Source organism: Procambarus clarkii, chromosome 16 (genome assembly GCF_040958095.1).
Source record: "Procambarus clarkii isolate CNS0578487 chromosome 16, FALCON_Pclarkii_2.0, whole genome shotgun sequence".
Taxonomy (NCBI): Eukaryota; Metazoa; Arthropoda; class Malacostraca; order Decapoda; family Cambaridae; genus Procambarus; species Procambarus clarkii.
The window spans coordinates 12172853-12191663 of NC_091165.1; the positions used below are offsets into that span (position 1 = coordinate 12172853).

Below are 18811 nucleotides of genomic sequence, written 5' to 3' on the forward strand. Positions count from 1 at the left end.
CACATCCTTGTTTGACATTTGAAATGAAATTTGAGTGAAATTCACAAGAAGAGAGAGTCCGCCTGACTCAGAGGTGGATTCTCCTTCCACACCAAAACCCCTCTCCTCCTTCCCACCTCTCCATCGTCTCCCTCAAGCCAGCAACTACTCTTCATAAGGTAAAGTAAATATTAAAACACTACAACAAAACATTTATATTTACATGTGCAGTATTATATTTACATAAAAAAAGTCATACAAGTATGGATGTTTTTGGGAGTGGAACGGATTAAATTTATTTCCTTTATTTTAAATGGGGAAATTTGTTTCCAAAGACGAGTTTTCCAGGTAACGAGCTCGGTGCCAGAACGGATTAAACTCGTTAATAGAGGTTCTACTGTATATATTATATATATTATATTATAATATATATATATATATATATATATATATATATATATATATATATATATATATATATATATATATATATATATATATATATATATATATATATATATATATATATATATATATATATATATATATATTACATACATACATAAATATATATATATATATATATATATATATATATATATATATATATATATATATATATATATATATATATATATATATATATATATTATATTATATTATATATATAGAGTACATACATACATATTCATATATATACAGTATATATGAATATCATTGTCTCTTATACTTACTGACTATAAAGTCAAGTGCAGAGCACAACACAAAGTCATTCATAATGCACCCTGTCGTCAGCAATATGCATTTCTGATTACTACGTTTTTATCTTGCATATAAAACAATGCATTTGTGACCTGGCTCACACTGCAACAGGTAGTAGGTAGTCAATATAGTGTTGGACAATATTCCTTGCCAAAGACTGCCAGGTAGATAAGAGTGAGTCATGCATGATATTGGCCTACTTCACCAAGCCTTGCTTACACAAAATTATAGTCACTACTACTAGAATATAAAAGATTCTAGATTTCACAAACAATAAAACCCACACTAACATTTTCATCAAATTTACTATCTTGTTGCACAACATTTGTTCCACTTTATATACATTTCTCTCCACGACAATCATGATAGATAGCTTGCACAATGATCGACAACACTCCTAATGATCATCATTGGCAATATGATCAACACAGATCATAATGTTACTACAGTATTTTCATCACATTTAGTAGCTTGTAGAAGTAAATTAATTGACAACATGAAAACAGTTTTCTGCCACACGCACGAACGAAGCTCCAACTGGCAACTCCAAGTACCGATATGTGTCACCAGTGAAGCATTGTCAGTGACCAGCCGCACCCTCACTCCTGTCTCGCCTCCCTTGACGTTAGAGCAGCTCATTTCAAATACCAAGGGATGGTATTCACATTACTGTACTTGTAATACATTTCTTTTCATGGATCAGAACTTCCAGGTCCTTCAAAAGCCATGTAATTTTGCATGGTAACAATGTTCCTGTATGTGGTTATACAGTGTACTACACATTCAGTTGCTGGATGGTGACATGCCAGACATGGTACACAATTTGTACTAAGGCTCAGGAAAGAAATTCTCAAGATTTCTTTCCAATAAGACCCAGAAACTCCTCGGAGTTAACCAGGCTGATATGATTGTATTAGACCCTGGCATCAGTCAATGCACATGGAGTTCTAGGCCTACTGGGGACAACGAGCCAGAACTTGGGCCCCCTCAGAGAGGCACAAGGAGTAATGGCCTACAGAAACTCTCGTGTGGTTGGAAGCATTCTGTCTGCCATTGACTGGGTCAGGCACCCAGAAAGGTAAGCGCCCCAAAGCAAACCCCTATTCTGGTCAAAATACTGCTACTGAAAGCCGAACTAGTAGACAGAACTCCCCAAATGAAAACGAGCAAATGAGTATGACGTCACCGCACTGCCGTCTGAGCAACCACCCTCCCTCCCCAGGAGGGGAAAGGAGGAGCCCCAGACCCCCGTGCCAGCTAACAACAACCCCAGTTCAGAGGCTGGATGTCAAAACACGTGAAAAACCGCTGACCGGAGGGAATGAGGGGTTGCCGGGGAGTCTCCAGGTCTCATCCAGGAAATAGCATTTCATTACATTGCTGGTTTTCTGGAGAGGGGGAGCCCCATTGGCTCCTTGGAGGTACTTACCCAAAGACAAAAACAAGAGTGACTTACCCGGGAGGAGGTTGGCCCTCGCTCCTCAATGCGAAGTCGAAACAACTGGCTGCAACAGCCGACCCAAAGTGACACAGCCCCAACTAGGCCCAGGAACACTGACAAGGTAGCGAGCGGCCAGGACCCTGTTCGACCTCCAAAAACCCTGTGCTCGAATGTAAGCCCAAGTCATGTTACCAAAGACGGCAGCAAGCGCAGCAAACTTACGAATGTCATGGGCACGTGGATAGACCACAGGCTGGCTGGACCAAATTACCTTGTGGACGACCTGGGAGACCCGAACTCTAGAACAGGGAAGAAGGGAAACCGGGTCAACCCAAAGCGCGTCCCCGGCCATGGAGGTTGTGGTGCGCAAGAAATGGCGGACAGCCACAACATGACACAACACATAATGCACCCCCGGCCTGACCAACCAGGCATCAACAACCCAAGAGGCCCTTCCAGAAACCAGCAGTTTCATTCTTCGCCAGAAAAGGAGACGGCTGCAAATGAACAAACTTACCACCAGGACCCAAAGAGCATGAAGCTCCCAACCCGACCCCTAGAGGCCAATGCCAACAACAGAAGAGCCTTCCCCAAACGATCCTGACCCGAAGGGTCCACCACAAACCGAGGAGGAGAGAAAGGAGAGCAAGTGGTCCAATGATCAGGATGGCTTAGGCGGTGCATGAGCTGGCCGGAGGTGAAACATCACACAAGACAGCTTGTGGAATGGGTTAGACATAACATCAATGCCGAACGCAAGCTGCAGTGACTCCGTCAACACCGCACAATATGAGGCGACAGTATTCGGCATCAGTTGACGGTCCTGGAACAACCACGAAAGGAAGGACAAGACAACCCTATCAGAGACATAAGTAAGCCTACAAAGGAATAAGAAATAATGGAAGGACCACCAAGGAAACTTCACGCAGTTGGGACACCATCAACGAAGCCACCTGCTCACCATACAAGTAGTGATAGACCCACATCAGAAAGACCAGACGCGAAGACTGGAAAAGATCGAACCAGCTACATAACAGACTGGCCTGATCTGCTGAAAGAGGCGGAGCCACGGGAAGACACCCAGGTTCAGACACCAAGCAAGAGGCGCCTGAAACCAAGGCTGGGCCGGCCACCAAAGAGCCAGGACTACTCTCCCCTGGTAAGTCTCCAAGTGAGCTAGGTCCTGGGGTAACAGCAGAACCAGAGGGAAGAAGCACAGGTAACCCCACATTGACCAGTCCTGCCCCAAGGCATCTACCCTGACAACCTTGCAGTCGGGGAAGGGCACCACATATACCGGGAGACGCCTCGGCCTGCCGACGCGAAGAGGTAAATTTCTGGGAGCCCGTACATCCGGCAGAGCCAACTGAAAAGTTCGGCGTCGACCGTTCATTCCGTGGATAGGAGAACAAACTGAGACAAGCCGTCCATCAGGACGTTGGGCACCCACTGAACGTGAACGGCCAGGAAAGCCAAACCCTTAGAACTCGGCAAACGAGTCACCCGAAGCAACCAGCCCCAAAGAGCCAAGGACTGTATCAAATCTCTGCGAATTCATGAAATGAACCACTGGGGAGCAGTCCGAATGGAGCCAGATCGTTGATCCGCGAGCGACCTGAACCTTCCGAAGCGACATCCACACTGCCATGAAATCCCCCACCGTGCTGTGGGCCCGACAGAAGGACAGACCCCACCGTCCCTGGCTGGCCTGGTGAGCACTGGTCACAAAGCCCCAGCCAAGAGACGACACATTTGTGAACACATCGAGCGAGGGCTAGGGTAGGAGCAAAGGCACTGAACGCCAAAAAAACGAAAAGGAAGCCGTTGACGCAGCAACCTACACAAGGCACCTGGAGGCCAAACACGGCGATCGTGAGAGAGGCGGAAGTGACGTCCCCGAAGGAACCAGAACAGCCGACGAAGCCAAACCTGACGTGTCAGGTAGACCATCATGGCAAAGTTCAGGCTCCAGCATAAACCCTCAAGCAACTGCCGCATGACCTGGGAGCCCCCCAGTCCTGCCTCTGCCAGGCCCCCCTGCCTGGCAGAGGCAGGACCACAGCTGAAGCAGAGCATCTGGAGGGAGAGACAAGGAAGTGGTCCGAGAGTCCCACACAAGACCCAGCCAAGACCGAACCTGAGAGGGAACCAGATGGGACTACCTCCAGTTCACCAGGAACCCGAACCCAGCGAGCTGGGAAAGAACCAAATCCCCGGTGAGCAGACACGCGGACTGGATGGTAGTCCACACCAGCCAGTTGTTAAGGTAGCTTAGAACCCAAATCCCTAAAAGAAGCAGACGGGCCACCACGACCCGGGTAAGGCATGTGAAAATGTGAGGTGCCAGATTCAAGCCGAATGGAAGGCAATGAAAGCCATAACCCCGAAGCCCTACAACAAAACCGAGCCAGTCATTCCCTGAACCCCGGATGAATTGGGACATGCTAAAAAGTGTCCCAGAGGTCCAGGGACACTATCCAAACGCCTGGTTCCAAGACAAGACGGACCTGGTACAGAGTAATCACACGAGAAATATCCATCCGAAAGGGAGGGCAATAAACCCATGGATACAGATGGGAAAACGCCAGAGTACCCTGAGGTCCGTGCAGTCCCGTTTTGGAACCGGAAACAGGCGGGAAACCTACCGGAGATGACCCGACAGAGCGCAGGAGAAGAGGCCTGCCCCGCCAACCCCGAACCCCCCGAAGGAGAAAGAGCCACTCAACGCCACCGCAGGCTGCAAAAAAAAACAGCATTGAATATAATGAAACGCCATTTTCTGGGTGAGACCCGGAGGCTCCCTGGAGCTTATCGGGCTAATGTATATTATATTAGACCGGGACATTAGCTATGGAGTTCAGACCTATCAGGGACCAGCGCCAGAACCTGGCCCCTTCAGAGAGGTTTCAGAGAGGTTTCAGGGAGCAATGGCCCTGGAACCCCCCCCCCCCCCCTTGTGGTTAGGGGTTTTCCTTATCTGCCATCGACCGGGGTTAGGCACCCAGAAAGGTAGGCATAACAAAACAAACCCCACATGGTAAGAAACTAAAACAAAACAAAAACAGAGGTAAAAACTCAATACAATCCCAAGGAAACAAGCAAACATCACAATTTACTGCCGCGCCGATTGTCCGCGCAGCCCTCCCTGCCCCAAGAAGGGAAGGCGAGGCCCCGGACCTCAGCGCGCCGGCTGCCTAGCACCAGTTCGTAAGCTAATGTCAACTGGGACAGATGCTTCTCTGGCCTCAGTTTCCTAGGCAGTGTTTGCCTTCGTGGCGTTCACTGCCGTGTGTTGTGTTGTGTCCAGGTGTTCCTCATCAGTACTGGGGGCTGCATGCGCTTAGGGGCTTTCTTCCCTAAGCGCCCTGTGAGTACTGCCCCTGCGTGACAGGGTTATCTTCCCTGGGGCGTTCGGGAACCATTCCCATAGAGGTTCTTGCTCCTCGGCTGTTGCCTCGTCCTTGAGGCCAGCTGGGGCTTGGGGCCTTTGTTTGGCCTTGGGTAGGGACTGGTGTTGTGCTGGTTAGGGCGTCAAGGTGTTACGCAACGACTGGTTCCTGTTGCCTCTGGGGACTTTTTGTTTTATTTTCTTTGCCAGGTGGGGGTCTGTCTAGTGTGGCTATAGTTCCACTGGTAGTGTTTGGTGGCCCTCTGCTAGGGCCCCCATGATTGTACACGTCGCAGGGGTTTTCAGTGTTGCATCTACCCCTTGTTAGCTTGGGTGTTTAACCGGCTAGCAACACCTTGCCCGGGCTTCCCGTAGTTGTTACCCTACGGGCCCTGGAAAACCCTGTCAGGGCTCGTTGGACCATTGGATGTATCTTCCGGGTTCCATCCCGTCTTGTGCCGGTTCGTTGGTTGCTGTGCCCTTGTCTCAGAAAAAAAAATGAAATTCTTTACAAAGAATTCATGAGAGATCGTCACTAAGCAGGAGGCACTGGTAAACAGAAGAGCGGGTGACTGTGACACCAGGGACCACGCACTAGGTCACCCATACATGTATCAACAAACTACGTTACTCGAGGCAAAACTTGTAAGTTGACTCACATTTTACGAAGAAACTGGGCTCGTAACCCGAAAAGTTTGTAAATAGGAGCATTCGTAAGCAGAGGTGTCCCCATATTAAGGCTGTCATCAAGCATATTTTATTTCCCATTCTTGGGGACAGGAGGCCTCTTGGGCTTATCAAGAGTCCCCTTAGACCAAAATTTTCCATAAGATGCCTAGCACCAAGGTAATACTGTATACAGTTACTGCTAGGTAAAGAGAAGCACAAGATGTAAGAAAACCTGACAATGTCTCTCCCTGCCCCTGCATCAAACTCTGGTATAATTGGTTGGGAGCTGACTACCCTAATCACTGTGTTACAGGTCGCCTTATCTTACATACCATACATATACTAAAAATTTCACAATTCAGTAATAATCCAAATAAATGTTTTCCATTTTTTCTTCAGGCAGACAGTGACATATACAAAATTTATAGTTTTATTTAAAACTCACCTTACTTGATGAATTAAGCAGCGACGATAAATGCAGTGAACCACCATTATTATTAGTAGTAGTAAGGATAGGTGGTGGAGATTTGCTATTTGTACGTTTTCCAGAAGATGATCCATTAGATTTTGTATGTGCTAGCTTGGGAATTTTAGACTGGGGACCACCAGAGGTCTTATTGCTAAGTGGGTGCTTGCGAGGAGTAGCTCGAGGAGCACTCGGACTGAAGAACCGTAACACAGATGATAAGGGAAGGCATGACGGCTGTTGAGTTTCTTGCACAGCTTCTGTTGCCGGATCTGTAATAGTTTCTGATAAGAAAAAATATTTTGCTTTTGTTAATATCTTTGTCGAATAAGAGAAAAAATATGATTTAATAAATATGTGTATTATACAGTATATGGTATAATGTACTTACTTCTTTACAGTCATTCAGAAAACACACACAAATGTATGCATTTATGCATTCCGCTTATTAGAAACTTCTGCCACTGCTACATACGATATTTTACCTGCCTACCTAATACAGTTCAGAATATTATGCAAGTGCAGTAGTGTAACTTGAAGAAAAAAAAACAGTGTTGAATGTACTGTAATGAAATGCCATTTTCTGGGTGAACCCCAGAGGCTCCCTGAAGCTATCAGGCTAATAGGCGATACATTAGACTGGGGCATTAGTCAATGGAGTTCAGCCTACCGGGAACCATAAGCCAGAACCTGGTCCCTCAGAGAGGCACAGGGAGCAATGGCCCCTGGTAAACACCCCTGTGGTTGGGGGGGGGGTTTTCCTTATCTGCCATCAACAGGGGTTAGGCATCCAGAAAAGTAGGCATAACAAAAGACCCCACATGGTAAGAAAACTGAAAACTGAACAGATCCAGAACACCCTCAAATCCCAAGGAAACAAAGAAACAAACAAACAAGCAAATGTGACACCTTGCCGCTCATTCGTGCAGCCCTCCAATCCCCGGGAGGGGGAAGGGGGAGCCTTGGAACCCTGATGCCGGCTACCCAGCAACTCCAGTTCGGAGGCTAAGAATCAAAACGTGAAAACCGCCAACCAGAGGGAGGGAGGGTGTCAAGGAGCCTCTGGGGGATCATCCAGAAAATGGCGTTTCATTTCATGTAACGCTGGTTTTCAGTGGGAAGCTTCTCCGGTTCCCTGGAACTACATGACCAAATACAAAAGCGGGACTTGCCCATGACTCAACTCAAAGGCGAGACAACTAGCTGCAACCTGTGACCCAAAGCCACACACAAATGCCCAGGACCAAAAATGTTGACCAAATAATGGGTGGCCAGGACCCTGTTCGACCTCCAAAATCCCTGCGCCTAAATATCGGCCCAAGACATGTTGCCGAAGACGGCAGTCAGAGCAGTAAACTTCCGAATGTCATGGGCATGAGGATAGACTGCAGGCTGGCTAGACTTAATATCCCTGCATATGACCTGGGAGACCCAAGCCCTGGAACAGGAAACTAGGGAAACCAGATCAACCCAAAGCATATCCCCGGCCATAGAAGCCGAGGCGTACAGGTAATGGCGAAGAGCCTCAACCGGACGCAACACATGATGCACCCTCAGCCTGACCAATCAAGCATCAATGACCCAAGGACCCCTCCGGAAAGCAGCCATCTCGTTCTTCGCTAGAAAAAAAAGGAGAAGGCTGCAACCGAATAAATCGATTACAGGACCGAAAGAGCAGAAAACCCTGTACTGGAGGAGAGCATGAAGCTCACCAACCCGACCCCCAGAGGCCAATGCCAACAGAAGGAGAGCCTTGGAAAAACAATCTTGAACTGAAGGTGCCACCACGAACTGAGAAGAAAGATAGGAGAGCACCCTCTCCAAGATTCAGGATGGCTCAGGCGGCGCATGAGCAGGCCGGAGGTGAAACAATGTACGAGAAAGCTTACAGAACAAGGCAAAAGCGACATCCACCCCCGAACGCAAGCTGGAGTGGCTCCACCAGCATAGCACAATACAAGGTGACAGTATTCGCCATCAAATGACGGTCCTGAAAAGGGGTTCAGATGGAACAAGTCCAGAATGAACCGCAGTTCTGCACAGTCCCGTTTTGGCACTGGAAACAGGCGGGAAATCCACCTCCGAGATGACCCAACCAGGGGAAAGAAGCCTGTCCTGCCAGCCCTGAACCCCCCAAAGGAGGAGGACCTGCCGAACGCCACCGCAGGCCAGAGGATACGACCCAAAACACCCACAAATCCACAAATTGTGGGACCAGGCGGGAGCAAACAGCGCAAGTCTCCCCACATCGCCCTAATCAACGGGGCGACCTGCAAACGGGCTGACGCCCCTTATGAGAAGCTGGCCGATGAGCAGAACAATCATTGCGCCGACCAGATGATGTCGGCTCCGAAGGAAACACTGGCTCAGAATCTGGCACCAATGGCCCACCCCGACCTACGGAACCCCGAGACCCGGGCATGACCCTTCTGAGAAGGCCTAGAACAGCCACACCAGAGAACCAACAAGTCCGGCATAGAACGACAACAAGACGAAACTGCCTGCAGAAAATATGTGACATCAGTCTCCGCAAACTGAAACGAACAATACGGCGACGAAAACTTAAGAGCCAGGGCCCAAGTGGATTCTAAAGAGAGTGAGCGTAGCCTGCTGGCACGCAAGGCTAGAAGCAAAGAACAGAGACACCGCCTCCTTGAGAATTGGCGCAAACAGCTTCAACAGTGCAGCCGACGTACTAGCCGCCGAAGCCAGTGCCCCAGACAAAGGCCTGGCACTCAACGTCCCCACATCCTCCTCAAGCCAGTCCGAGGACAGCTCGAGAAGGGAAAAGAAGCACAAGACCGAAGCCAAGTGCCCACTGGCGTGCAAGTCCTCAGCAACCGAAGACGCCGAAAGGGAAGGAACCTGCACGTGCAGCTGCACAAGGCCAACATCCTGAGGAAGCACAGGGGGTTAACAGCACACATTAAGGTGCTCAAGACAGCGATCACCCCCCCCCCCCTCCCAGGTAAACCTGCAGAACAGTAGAAGTTTCTCGCCATTCAAGCATGTGGTTCTGACAGAACCCATGCCATGCCCCCAATGAAAAGAATGGGCAGACTGCCAGCCAGGAAAACTCCGAAACCTCCAAATGCACCCAATATGGGAAAGAAAAACCGAACTCAAAGGAGGACAGATCCAAGACAGGCAGAATCCAGGTCACAAAGGAGGAACACAGCAAGCGCCTTCCGAGTCTCCTTGGGTGAGATCCGAGAAGCAGAAAACCTCCAGAAGGAAGGAGCCAAGGAACCCAAGGGCACCCAGAACCGAACCCAGGGAGGAGCCGACCCCAAATCATACTCATACAGGGAAGGGGGGGGTTAAGAACCCCCCCCCCCTTGCAACACTAAGCCCCGCAAAGAGGGCACTAACACCCAAGCCATGTCAATGGGGGCCCAAGCCCCCCAGATCATCAACTCCCCAGCCCCAGGATCCCCCAAGTCGGGACCCATCACAGAGCAGTTCTCCATACTCTCTACCCCTGAAGAAAAAGCAGAGTCCAAGAGAAAGGCAGAAAAGAAGGGTGCTGGTGGGACCCAGAAGCCTTGGCAGGAGGAACCAGCTCAAATGCCTTTGTCCCCAACCTGAACGAGGCAGCTCCCGAAGCTGCTCCGAGTCTTATTACCAACAAAACCCCACTCCGACTCCGAAACCTCCAGCCATTTGAGAGCTGAGAGCAGGGTGAACTACAGGGAAAGGACCAGGAAGCGCGGACAGAACCAAAGTTAAAGTGACTAATGCTCCCAAGTCCAGGTCCCTATAACCAAAACGGGGCAGCCACTGGGCATCTGGGTGGGTGACCAACCTAGCATGTTGCAGCAACCTAAACCTAGCATGGAATGTGGATGCCGCTTGTACCCTAATATCAATGTCATCATAATGGGTAAATTGGAGAACAAGCAAGGAGCATGACTCACAAGACTTTGGGTCAAAGGTGTCGGTGACCCAACAGGCAGCATGACGGAGGCAAAAGAGGTGACTGTCACCTTGAGACAAGGGCACACAGTAACCTTCAAACTCACACGAGGCGAGCGGGAACTCGGAAGACGCATCCATAGATCCACTGAGCCCCGACAGGGTTATCCAGGGCCAGGGTTATCCAGGGCAAGGTGTTGCTAACCGGTTAGACCCAAAGCTAACAAGGGGAGATAAAAAAAACTTAAACCCCTGCGACATGTACAATCACAAGGGCCTAAATCATGCCCAAGACCTGCGGGGGAATTACCAGAGCCTGAAGGCACCTGGTCAAACAGGGCATTGAGGCACAGCAGCTGCTCATCGAAAAAGCCAACTCACACAATCTACAAACAGGGACTGCAGCGTTCCGTATAAAAAAAGCTCCCATGCCCCAGTGAACCCAGCCAGTTGCTACATCAAGAAGCCCCAGGAAAATCTAAATGCCTAAATACTGTAGAACAGGTAATGACCATATGTGGTGTCCCAAGAAACATGAAAGTACAGGGCAATTGAAAAAAAGAGAGAAAACAATGTATGCAAAAGTGAGTGAAAAATTTAGATAGGTAAAGTTGATATTTAAAACATAAGCAGTGTCAAAAATAAAAATGGCGACTTCTATAAAGAAGGACAACACAATAACATATGAAAATTTCAAGGGTGGAAGATTCCTGTGGAAGAAATTATGAAATAAGGTTTTATTGGTAGGTTAGTAATGACTGAGGATTTGCTAAATAATTATGAAGGAAAATTTCTTAATTTTGAATAAGAAAATTAAGGCCTCAAGAGTGAAATTAATAATTTAAAAGGAAGTATTTTGCAACAGGATAAAAAAATTTCCAGTTTGACTGACAAGAGAATAGGAAGGACAAATCTCAGAATTAATGAAAGAATATCACACATGGTAAATAAAAGGAAGGGGGGGGGGGGGGGTAAATTGAAGAATTTAATAGGTCAATAGATAAATTTAGAACTGAACTCAGTGCAACCCTACTTGCTTGCCACAACAAATGTTAAGCAAGGTTTATGTCTCGCGCCAGCACCCCACACCTGCCTCGCGCCAGCACCCCACACCTGCCTCGCGCCAGCACCCCACACCTGCCCCGCGCCAGCACCCCACACCTGCCCCGCGCCAGCACCCCACACCTGCCCCGCGCCAGCACCCCACACCTGCCCCGCGCCAGCACCCCACCCCTGCCCCGCGCCAGCACCCCACCCCTGCCCCGCGCCAGCACCCCACCCCTGCCCCGCGCCAGCACCCCACCCCTGCCCCGCGCCAGCACCCCACACCTGCCCCGCGCCAGCACCCCACACCTGCCCCGCGCCAGCACCCCACACCTGCCCCGCGCCAGCACCCCACACCTGCCCCCGCGCCAGCACCCCACACCTGCCCCGCGCCAGCACCCCACACCTGCCCCGCGCCAGCACCCCACACCTGCCCCGCGCCAGCACCCCACACCTGCCCCGCGCCAGCACCCCACACCTGCCCCGCGCCAGCACCCCACACCTGCCCCGCGCCAGCACCCCACACCTGCCCCGCGCCAGCACCCCACACCTGCCCCGCGCCAGCACCCCACACCTGCCCCGCGCCAGCACCCCACACCTGCCCCGCGCCCGCCCCCCCCACACCTGCCTCGCACCCGCCCCCCCCACACCTGCCTCGCACCCGCCCCCCCCCCACACCTGCCTCGCACCCGCCCCCCCCCCACACCTGCCTCGCACCCGCCCCCCCCCACACCTGCCTCGCACCCGCCCCCCCCCCCCACACCTGCCTCGCACCCGCCCCCCCCCCACACCTGCCTCGCACCCGCCCCCCCCCACACCTGCCTCGCACCCGCCCCCCCCCACACCTGCCTCGCACCCGCCCCCCCCCACACCTGCCTCGCACCCGCCCCCCCCACACCTGCCTCGCACCCGCCCCCCCCACACCTGCCTCGCACCCGCCCCCCCCACACCTGCCTCGCACCCGCCCCCCCCACACCTGCCTCGCACCCGCCCCCCCCACACCTGCCTCGCACCCGCCCCCCCCCACACCTGCCTCGCACCCGCCCCCCCCACACCTGCCTCGCACCCGCCCCCCCCACACCTGCCTCGCACCCACCCCCCCCACACCTGCCTCGCACCCGCCCCCCCCCCCCACACCTGCCTCGCACCCGCCCCCCCCCCACACCTGCCTCGCACCCGCCCCCCCCACACCTGCCTCGCACCCACCCCCCCCCCACACCTGCCTCGCACCCGCTCCCCACACCTGCCTCGCACCCGCTCCCCACACCTGCCTCGCACCCGCTCCCCACACCTGCCTCGCACCCGCTCCCCACACCTGCCTCGCACCCACTCCCCACACCTGCCTCGCACCCGCTCCCCACACCTGCCTCGCACCCGCTCCCCACACCTGCCTCGCACCCGCTCCCCACACCTGCCTCGCACCCGCTCCTCACACCTGCCTCGCACCCGCTCCCAACACCTGCTTCGCACCAACCCCGCCCACACCTGCCTCTCACCAACCACCCCACACCTGCCTTGTACCAGCCCCCCCCCCACACCTGCCTTGTACCAGCCCCCTGCACCCACTCCCCACACCTGCTTCACACCCACTCCCCACACCTGCTTCGCATCCGCTCCACACACCTGCCTTGCACCAGCGCCCACACCTGCCTCGTACCAGCCCCCCACACCTGCCTCGCACCAGCCCCCCACACCTGTCCTGTGCCAGCCCCCCACACCTGCCCCGCACCAGCCCCCCACACCTGCCCCGTGCCAGCCCCCCACACCTGCCTCGCACCCACTCCCCACACCAGCCTCGCACCCACTCCCCACACCTGCCTCGCACCTGCTCCCCACACCTGCCTCACACCCGCTCCTGACACCTGCCTTGCACCCGCTCCTGACACCTGCCTTGCACCCGCTCCCGACACCTGTCTCGCACCAGCCCCCACACGTGCCTCGTACCAACCCCTTGCACCAACTCCCCGCACCTGCCTCACACCCGCTCTCTGCACCTGTCTCTCACCAGCCCCCCCTACTCCTGTCTTGTACCAGTCTCCCACCCACACCTGCCTCGCACCAGCTCCCTGCACCAACTCCCCACACCTGCCTCACACCCACTCCTCGCACCCATTCCCCGTACCTGCCTCGCACCCGCTCCCCACACCTGCCTCACACCCGCTCCCCACATCTGCCTCACACCCGCTCCCCACACCTGCCTCACACCCGCTCCCCACACCTGCCTCACACCAGCTCCCCACACCTGCCTCACACCCGCTCCCCGCACCTGCCTCGCACCAGCCCCTAGGAATATTCATGTTTTTTAGCTTAATTTTTTCAGAATCATATAAAGTGAATAGCACCAAATTCTACTATCTAATTACTTAGGTACTTTTTTATTTTACTTTTGAATAAGGAATAGGTTGGATTTTTTTTTTAATTCATTAGGGAGTTAGTTCCTTTTAGGGTCCTTTTATTTGCATGAAGTGTTTGCACAGATTTATTTTGACTAGCCCCATTCCAGCCGTACAGCAGCATGTACCTACCACATGCTATCTCCATTGTATCTACACATGCTTTGAGCTAGCCCCACAAAAATCCACCTGCTCAGCCCCGTACAAGTCCCATAACTGCTACATAACTGCCTCATGACAGTCCAACAATTGACACAACTCAGCCCCAAACCTTCATCGCACTCGTCTTGCTTAATTTACATTCTTTAGAAAGGCGAAGAATTAGGGGTGACATTATAAAGGTGTACAAGTGGATGAATGGGCATAACAAGGGGGTTTATTAATAGGGTATTAAAAGTATCAACACAAGCCAGAACACAAAACAATGGGTATAAATTGCACAGTTTAGATTTAGGAAAGATCTGGGTAAATACTGGTTCAATAACAGGGTTATTGATTTGTGGAACCAAATACTGAGTAACATAGTGGGGGTGGGAGCCCTTATTTGTTTCAAGCGTAGGTTAGACATACACATGAATGAGTTTGGGTGGATATAGATAGGAACTGCCTCGTATGGGCCAATAGGCCGTCTGCAGTTACCTTCATTCTTATGTTCTTAGTCTTACAGCCGACACTCTTATTATCCCAACACCTGCCTCTCACAAACCTCTTACCTGTCTCGCACTAGCCCCATACCTGCCACACACCAGCTTCAGACCCGACTCTGGTCAAGTCGCACTAGGGTCGCTGCGCACTTACAGGGGCGTAACCCATTTTCTGAGTCACAAATGTAAACAAATCCCGGGGCAGGCTGGGGAAGGGAGGGGCAATGACAACATTTACTCTCTATGGGACACTACGGTCACTCACTGGTTCAATATAAGCATAGAAAGGTACACTGTACCGATATGTGTCTCCTCGATGTGTTGAATAAGCTCTAATAGGTTGGGAAATGACAATCCACAGCCATTAAACTTGCAGTGGTTCAGTAGGAAGACTGCCATAATCAGCTGTTTGCCAAGTATCCATAGTCTTGTTCCAACTCATATCACAAACGATTTTTAATATTTAGTTTTGCAACTTTGTGTACATATACTTCTAAATTTTATCCAAAATATATTAAGATGTTTTTGTAAATTTGTATTTAAAAGTGTTTATAATAAATACAACATTGGGTTTTAAGTTGGCTCTTGTGGTAGGTGCTCGGTCGACGACCGCGAAATGCAGACGACGGTCGCAAGCGATGCTCAGCGAGCCCTCTCGCCCTCCACCACCACCTGCTGTTGCTGTTGCTGCATGGCGGCGGGTTACATGCTACAATTGACACACAGGTGGACATTGTCGATTATACACAGCTGGGCATTATCTTTTACCGTTTATAGTTATCTTATTTGTTGATAAAAAACACTTGTTAGCAGACTGGTAGATTTAATTAAACATTTGGTTACTGTAACTTTTCTGGATACACGAACAGACATTTAATTTTTTATTTTATATATATACAAGAGTTCTTACATTCTTGTACAGCCACTAGCACGCATGGCGTTTCGGGCAAGTCCTTAATTCTAATTTTCACACATCCCCAGGAAGCGGCCCATAGCAGCTGTCTAACTCCCAGGTATCTATTTACTGCTGATGAACAGACGCATCAGGGTGAAAGAAACTGCGGATTAGTTACCGCCTCCGCCGGGAATCGAACCCGGACCCTTAGGACTACGAATCCCGAGCGCTGTCCACTCAGCTGTCAGACCCCTCAATGTATGTATACGCATGCATGTACATGCATGCGTATGCATATGCAGCGTCTGAGAAGATTTTGTAACATTAAATTAATATTATTTACGTATGTTTATGCAGTCCCTTATATTATACTCTACGCTAGTACAGGCTAATATATGGACTAGACTTGCATTTCCTTCTTTCTGCTGATTCCATGCGTGACTAACTCTCCTGTGAGAGGGGGATACTAGATGAACTCATAGCTAGCTTTGGCTCTATACTCTGTAATCCCTAATACACGATAGGGTAGCAGCGCATTGTTGTGTGTACCTAAGTTTCTTACTAAACGAAAATTATATATATATATATAATTATATATAATTACAGTATATATATATATATATATATATATATATATATATATATATATATATATATATATATATATATATATAAAATACATGTACGCTCGATATCGCTAGCGATTGAAGATGAATATGAACTTGCTTTTAAACAACGATGCATCACTTTTGGACTTTTTATTCCTGTATATAATGCTAATTATTGAATAGGTTTTTCACTTAAAGACGAAAATGAGAAAACCGCGACAAGTTTGGCAGGTGCGATGTGTAGGGGAGGTCGTTGACCACCTGGCTGCCTCCACCACCGGCCAAGTGAATGCCAAAGTCTTTGTGCTCACCTATTTGCACTCACCTAATTGTGCTTGAGGAAGTTGAGCTTCGGTTCTTTGGTTCCGCCTCTTAACTGTCAATCAACTGGTGCATAGGTTCCCGAGCCTGTGTTGAGCTTATAGTTAGTTTAGTTCCTTTATTATGCACCCCATACCCATCTTGTGGGCGGTAGTGGAAAGGGTTACAGAGGCACATAATGGGCTCAGGGACTGAACCCCACAATTCATTTAGCTAAGCAAGTTACAATCTTGATGAGCTAGTTACAAAATTCAATATAAGTCGTTACATCATCAATGGGTTCGAGATCGACCACAAGTACAGTTTCTAAATTAATCAACTGACATATGTGGAGAGCTAGTGTCATAATTGATATATTTGTCCTGCACACCGCCGCCCCTCCCCCCATACAAACCATGCATACACATACATACATGGGGGCATACACACCATCCCCCCCCCCAGTGGGCAGCGGTGGATAGGTTACAATCACTTAGTTACTACCTACAGTTAGCAAACTGGGGATATATTTGGCTAAGATTTCTGGTAGCAGATCATTTTGAATGAAATATTTGCACATCTTTGGAATATATTGGTTATAGAATTGTCTCTGAATTTCCGATTTTTTCGCACTCCACCATATAGTGACGGAGGGTTATATCTTGAGGTTATCTTGAGATGATTTCGGGGCTTAGTGTCCCCGCGGCCCGGTCCTCGACCAGGCCTCCACCCCCAGGAAGCAGCCCGTAGCAGCTGTCTAACTCCCAGGTAGCTATTTATTGCTAGGTAACAGGAGCATCAGGGTGAAAGAAACATTTTGCCTATTTGTCTCCAACTCCACTGGGGATCGAACCCGGAACCTCAAGACTACGAATCCGAAGCGCTGTCCACCCAGCTGTCAGGCGCCCTGAAGACGAAAATGAGTTTTCCCATCCACCCACGCCTTTTGAAAATTCTTTGAAAAATTCTTTGAAAATTCTTTGGAGGTTAAAAAGTTAACTTGAAAAGAAACACCCACGCCCTGAAGGGTGTGGGTGTTATTTAGGGTGTGCGAATAATTTTGTTGGCAGTTTACATTTGGTCAGGTCTCTCTCATATCTGTACATTTGAAATTGTGTATGGAGTCTGCCTCCACCACATCACTACCTAGTGCATGCCATTAATTAATTACTCTGACACTGAAACAATTCTGTCCATGTATGTCTCTGAGTTACAGTGGAACAACCATCTAGTGGACTAAAGGTCATAATGGCTCATAAATAGCTCAGGACCTGAACAATCATCTAGTGGATTACGAGTTACAGGGACACATAACTGGCTCAGGAGCTGTCAACCATCCAGTGACTGCAGGTTACAGTGGCACATAACTGGCTCAGGAGCTGTCAAGCATCCAGTGACTGCAGGTTACAGGGACACATAACTGGCTCAGACGCTGTCAACCATCCAGTGACTGCAGGTTACAGGGACACATAACTGGCTCAGGAGCTGTCAACCATCCAGTGACTGCAGGTTACAGTGGCACATAACTGGCTCAGGAGCTGTCAACCATCCAGTGACTGCAGGTTACAGGGACACATAACTGGCTCAGACGCTGTCAACCATCCAGTGACTGCAGGTTACAGGGACACATAACTGGCTCAGGAGCTGTCAACCATCCAGTGACTGCAGGTTACAGTGGCACATAACTGGCTCAGACGCTGTCAACCATCCAGTGACTGCAGGTTACAGGGACACATAACTGGCTCAGGAGCTGTCAACCATCCAGTGACTGCAGGTTACAGTGGCACATAACTGGCTCAGACGCTGTCAACCATCCAGTGACTGCAGGTTACAGGGACACATAACTGGCTCAGGAGCTGTCAACCATCCAGTGACTGCAGGTTACAGTGGCACATAACTGGCTCAGACGCTGTCAACCATCCAGTGACTGCAGGTTACAGGGACACATAACTGGCTCAGGAACTGTCAACCATCCAGTGACTGCAGGTTACAGTGGCACATAACTGGCTCAGACGCTGTCAACCATCCAGTGACTGCAGGTTACAGGGACACATAACTGGCTCAGGAACTGTCAACCATCCAGTGACTGCAGGTTACAGTGGCACATAACTGGCTCAGACGCTGTCAACCATCCAGTGACTGCAGGTTACAGGGACACATAACTGGCTCAGGAACTGTCAACCATCCAGTGACTGCAGGTTACAGTGGCACATAACTGGCTCAGACGCTGAACAACCATACACTGGCACATAATAATAATAATTTATTTGCAAGAAGGTACAATGGGTTGGTGAGATTACATAACAT

General features: G+C 50.2%; 1 protein-coding gene across 2 annotated transcripts in view; it reads right to left on the reverse strand.

Annotated features, from left to right (window-relative positions):
- LOC123760083 (serine-rich adhesin for platelets) overlaps nucleotides 1-15359 on the reverse strand; it is a 68039-nt gene extending 52680 nt beyond the window's left edge. Inside the window, exons 1-2 of one of the 2 annotated variants that reach the window (XM_045745546.2) lie at nucleotides 15001-15359; nucleotides 6685-6977 (exon numbers count right to left, since the gene is read on the reverse strand). In XM_045745546.2, the coding sequence (XP_045601502.1) occupies nucleotides 6685-6977; nucleotides 15001-15100 (393 nt within the window). In that variant the 5' untranslated portion in view covers nucleotides 15101-15359. Of the gene's footprint in view, nucleotides 1-6684; nucleotides 6990-15000 lie in introns of both variants that reach the window. The other variant, XM_045745545.2, reaches the window with a different exon arrangement.
- Nucleotides 15360-18811: the final 3452 nt, after the last annotated feature.